The sequence below is a fragment of the Populus alba genome, chromosome 1 (genome assembly GCF_005239225.2).
Source record: "Populus alba chromosome 1, ASM523922v2, whole genome shotgun sequence".
NCBI classification, from domain to species: domain Eukaryota; kingdom Viridiplantae; phylum Streptophyta; class Magnoliopsida; order Malpighiales; family Salicaceae; genus Populus; species Populus alba.
In genome coordinates, this window is record NC_133284.1 from 15,908,347 (window position 1) to 15,914,086 (window position 5,740).

General features: G+C 35.2%; 1 protein-coding gene across 1 annotated transcript; it reads right to left on the reverse strand.

Annotated features, from left to right (window-relative positions):
* Window positions 1-280: 280 nt before the first annotated feature.
* Window positions 281-4,028, reverse strand: LOC118034915 (AP2-like ethylene-responsive transcription factor AIL1). The gene is made up of 9 exons (XM_035040358.2): window positions 3,517-4,028; window positions 2,722-3,388; window positions 2,492-2,574; window positions 2,319-2,327; window positions 2,039-2,127; window positions 1,833-1,906; window positions 1,683-1,733; window positions 1,384-1,460; window positions 281-1,028 (listed from the first exon to the last, which is right to left on the reverse strand). Exons 1-9 carry the CDS (start codon window positions 3,674-3,676, stop codon window positions 583-585), a joined length of 1,656 nt encoding a protein of 551 aa, XP_034896249.1. The 5' UTR covers window positions 3,677-4,028; the 3' UTR covers window positions 281-582.
* Between the last annotated feature and the right edge of the window lie 1,712 nt (window positions 4,029-5,740).

Sequence of the window (5,740 nt, forward strand, 5' to 3'; positions counted from 1 at the left end):
GGAACTAGAAAGTCGAGAGGGGAACACATGCTTTAAAGTTCTTGTCTTCTCTACAGTTTAACTTGTTTGGCCTTATCACCCTTTGCTTTATCGTTAGAAATTCAAGTCACCTTTATCAATTTCTCCAGTCCCACCAACACCTGCCTCCAAACTCGCTGATGTGTCTTTTATGTTATTTTAGCATCGACAAAATAATGAGGCAACCTTTTTTAAGTTTCTCGATAATGATAATGACAGAGGTTTGAAATTTTAAATCCTGCTTTTTGAACAACTAAACTCATTCTAACAAAGAACATGATCTTCTTCCAACTGCTTTTAGTACAACGTTGTCAAAGCATCTAAAGATAAAACATACACGCACCTAGCTATTTCTCTTCTGTAAATAAGATAGAGTTTAGGATTTAGGGTTTCTTGTATAGAGTTCTCAAATCTTTACTCATCTTGATTTACTAATATTTTTAGTCATGCCATTTTAGGGGCTTGATGCACCGAATCAAAGCTACCAATGTTCTGGTCATTACTTCCGTTATCGTTTCCATTATTACCATCTTCGTGCGTCGCACCCCGCAACGGGAAGTAACCCTAAGAGTAGCTTCCGCCTCCATGGCCAAAATCACTGATTAAGCCAACCGAGCATTTTGGACTAGCAGCATTGGAGGAATTCCTGCTACTTGAAGCCATCAGTGTTGAATCATTGCTATTACTGTTAACACTTTGTTGCTGTTGACTTTCCCCTGTATTTGCACTCCACACCATGTCAGGCAATTCATCGGAGGCCTCACAGCCTGCTATGGCAAGCAGGGGCTGAGGAGATATCGATGATGACGAAGCACAAGAATTGTAATCCTCGAGAGTCGTCGGAGTCGAGTCTTTTGATGAACGTTTCGCTAGGTCACTAGCAATGAGTGTAGAGCTTGAGCAAATTCTCCTTACATCATACCTGCTTACACCAAAATTTGTAACAGCACTGGCACCCCTAAATTTAATTGCTGCAATGTCGTACGCCTCGGCCGCTTCCTCTTGTGTGCCTATATCGGAAAAAGCGTTTAGACATATATTTGAGTTACGTTTCTAAGCTATAAAATCCTTGATGTGCATAAAAATGGTCTGAAAGTTAAGGCTGAATTGAAATGGTGTGACTAGAGCGTATGTCGATGAGACATGCATTAACGTTAAAACCATGAGCTAAATAAATTAACACCATCGCAACAAAAAGGGATTGGAAATTTTTAACACTCGGAATAAATGGAGGCCAAATAGCTGTGTGCAAAACGTAGGATATGATGTCATTAGAAAGGATACTGCACCATACACTTGTATAGTAGAAAAATAAAGGGAAAAAAGAGAGAAAAAAAAAAAAAAAAAAAAGTTACAAAGGCTTACTAAATGTTCCAAGGTACAAGTCCTTGTTTCCAGCAACTCTTCCTATTCTAGCTTGCCATCTTCCATGTTGATGATGCCTGCCAGGATAAAGGAAAGCAACTTAAGCTAAAAAGGGGGGAAAAAGGAAAGATATGTGGGGGATTCATATTTAATATTATTATATAATAACTATTCACACTTGATATGTGCACATGGTTAACCATGTCTGCCTATTATTGCCTATTATAATTGAGAAAAAGCCTGCTATTACAGTAAATAATAGATAAAGATTTATCATTGAAGTCGCTTTTTGCCATTACCTTGTCACTCCTCTGTACACAGAAGCTCCTCTTGAAAACCCACTACTTCTCCTGTCAAAATTTGAACAAAGCAATCAATCTTTCTCCGCTCTCGTCCCCTTTTCTTTTTCTTTTTCTTTTTCTAATCAAATGTTATAAAATGGCAACTACCTTCTCAAATTGGCTACAAATTCTTGTCTGGTCATGCGCTCCATCTCTTCAAGCTCTTTTTCATAAGTTCCCACCTGACATTTAAGAAAGAAAAGAAAAAAGGAAAAAGATTAAGATATTATTACATAAATGCAAATCTAATGGCGGAACCTCTTTTTCTCTCTACTTTTTTGAACGCATCAACTTAGGGTGACCAACAGCCTTACAGGGAAATTAATATGCGTTGTTGGACCCCAATACTTCAAAGCAGCTAAATCATAAGCCCTTGCTGCCTTTTCCTCCTTATCATACCCACCTGATTTAAGATTTTAAACAAAAAGAATGACGCAGAAGAACAAGCACAATATTCAATGTATTTAATTAAGCAAACAAAATCATGTTAGTCAGCAATTAATAAATCCTACTCTTAGGTCCACAAATATGGACCATTTTGTATTATTAAAGAACATAATATATAAATAATATGGATATAAGATTTTCACCTACCAAGGTAAACTGCACAAGCGTTTGGGTGACATTGAGAGATGAATACCAAAAAGTGCATGGAAAAAAAAACTGTTAGTTTATTCTTTGTAAGAAAAGCAAAAAAGGAGGAGAGGACATGATATACGTATACAATAGATAATTACAGAAAATATCAAAAGCTAAATTCCTCTCACCTTGCCTTCCTTTCCTTGTTTGCCCTTCTTTCCTGCAACTATTATCCCACAAATGGGCCTCATATCTCCCAGTCCATCTATGCCTAACAATCATAGAACACACAAACAGATAATTGCATATATATGGTAAAACAAAGTTTTTGTTTTTGATACTTATGGTGAAGAAAAGTTTAAATTAAGGAAGATGTTCCTACGACTTAATAAAGAAAACTGAAAGAAATTCTGAGTACCTTGTTACACCTCTATATTGTGAGGTTCTTTGTCCAAATGTCTCAATAGATTTACGAGAAACTGGTTCTTTAGCAAGTGATTTTGCAACTGGCCTTGTACTGTTATCGACCACTTGCAATGGAGATATAGCAACTAATCCATTTTGAGAACTAGGACTCACTGTGAGTGATAATGATTGAAAATTGCAATTGCTTGCTTCATTTGGAGACTCCCCACTAGAAGAAAATGGTGTAGACGTCTGCCTAAGCCAGGACTTGAACCCAGAAAAAGAACTAGCACTCTCAAAAGGCACATGGTACATGCCAGTTTCTTGGTTATGGTTATGGCTGTTGCTATGGCTATGGCTAGGGTTTGGATCACAGTGCTGAAGGCTGTCACTAGGGATTAAGGTTTGTGCATTGTCATTGAAATGGTAACTTTGAATGAAAGAAGAATGGCTTGTGAGACTGTTCTTCCCAGTTTCTATATCTTTAGTGGTGTTGAAGCTTGGTGCTAGATTGGCATTGATTCTATGGGCATGGTTTTGATTAATGTGGTGATCTTCTTGCTGACAGTGAACTTCGGTCTCATCAGAAGGTGAGTTTGAGTAACACCCCAAGAAATCCTCAAGCTTTGGACCATCTTCACTTATTCTACCTTCATCCATAGTGTTTTCATATCTCCATTCTACAAATCACAACCAAATAAGGTGGGATATTACAGTAAAATCGTCATAATTCATGTTCATGTTTTCATTAAAAAAAAAAAAAAAAAAACATGCACTGAGAAGGAAAGAAAAGGGGGGCATGCAGTACCTGGGGTACCATTAGATGGCCGTCTAAAGGGATCAGCAACACAGAGAGATCCATCAGATAGCAAAGGCATGACAGAGAAACTAGCTGCTTGATCTTCTCTACCAAAGTCTTCATCAACTCTTAAGTGCGGACTCAGAGAAAACCCCAACCAATTACTCATGTGATCTTTACACAGAAAAACCTACAAGCGATTTCTCTCTCACACACAAACAATCTCAAAACCTGTGTTGTTCAAAGCTTGTCCCTCCTTTTCATTTGTTCCTTTGTTTCACCGTGACTTCAGGTTTCGGTTTGGTTTTAAAGCTCAAACTTCAAAAAAAATTGGTGAGCAGTGCTCTCTCTCTCTCTCTCTCTCTTTCTCTCTCACTCACACTCTCTCATCTTATGTTCTCAGCCTAGAGGCTCCGTGTCAGCTGTTTGGCCAATGAAGCTTTGGGTTTCGTGCCCTCTCTTTCATTTCCTCTCAGACCTTTTGCAGAGGTGGACAGGAGTCCCATGACATATCCATAGACATGAAATTTTTTTTATTGGATGAAAGTGTGGCCAAATTTGATGCTCGTTTATTCCGTAAAATTGAGCTCTTTTCGTAGTTTTTTTTCTTACTTTTCACACTTAAAGTATGGGTGTTCTAAAAGTTGTATCGTTATTTGTATATTCCTTCTTTTCTTTTATGGCAAAATAAAAAGAAAAAACGGAGGCAAAATAGGTTCATAGGATAAAAGAGATTCTTCACATCTATTTGTAAACCAGATTTTTTCAATGTCATCAAATCCAATAGATTTGAAACTGGTACGAGTCTATTTAGAATCTAGTTATTTCAAGGTTAAAATAGGATTGGATTGAAAAAAAAATCGGTATAACTTAATTAACCCGGCAACCTGGTTGACTAAGCAAGACCCAATCAAAAATTCGATTACAACCCGTTTAGTTTTTTTTTTTTTTTTTTAACTAAAAAAATATTATTTTGATTTTTTTAAAAAAAAAATTATTCAAAATAATTCGATGACCCTATCAAAATCTGAAACTTAGATTTTAAAACCGAATCAATTACTAAATTGGATCTGATAACTATGTCTAAATCAATCTTTTGAACGCACACGTTCTTATTACTTTAACTATAAATTAGTTTTTCTCTCGACAAGTGAAATAGTTGAATTTGTATATTTAATATGGTATTAAATAATCTCGCAATTTATTGGTGTTGTAGTCAGTAAATTTAAAATAGAATTAGTTTTTTCTTTTGTTATTAGAAAGGGTAAATTCCATCTTAACTTCCTATATAGTCTACTAATTTCCTTTAAAAAAATAAATTTCTATCAATTACGTTTTATCATTATCATGGTAATTCAATAGCATTTCTCTCGACATTAATAGGTAACATCACTGCATGGGTACTTAAATCATCAATATACCATTTGCTCTCTCTCTCTAAAGATGATAGATCATAAAATAAAAGAAATACGTAGATTTATTTCTAAAATTTATGAGATCATGATGGGTTCGGAGCTCAATTTGTGCATTATTATCAATGTCTAAACGGAGCGATTGTGAGGATATCATTTAATTCAATAATTCATAGAGAAGGTTTTGGGTTTAGTTATTTTGATATGACAAAAAAATTATTGTGTTTACATAGACTAGCTAATAATATTTATTAGTTATTTTTTATAATACATTTTGAAGAAAGAGACGAATCTAAAAGGAGAGAGAATATACAAATATATTTACCTATGTCGTGTTTGATTGCAGGAAAGTGAATTTCTGGAATTCACTTTCCTGCTTTTCCTGTGTTTGGCAACAACAAGGGAAAATGGTCAAAGAAAAATGAATTCCAGTCAACCTAAAAATAATAACACTGCCAAAGGAAAGTGTTTTCCTTCTGTTAAAGAAAGTAAAACACTTTCCTTTTTTTACACACTCTCAGCAGCTAAATGAGAATACATAGCTTTGAAACTTTTTCTTCCAAAATCACACAGTCTCTTTTCCTTCAAAATCAATTGGGAAGCTGAGTAGGAACAAGAGTATTTCTCTGGACCAAAAATATCAGGTATTTTTTTTCCTCTTTCATTTCTCCTTTATGTTTTTCTTCTGCGTAGATCTGAAAAAATGAAGGCATAAATCTTTGATATTCTGCTACTGCTACTGTTATATTTTTTCCATAACTCTTCTTATCAATCTTGTCACATTCAACTAATTAAGCAACCCAAAAAAAAAAAAAACACAT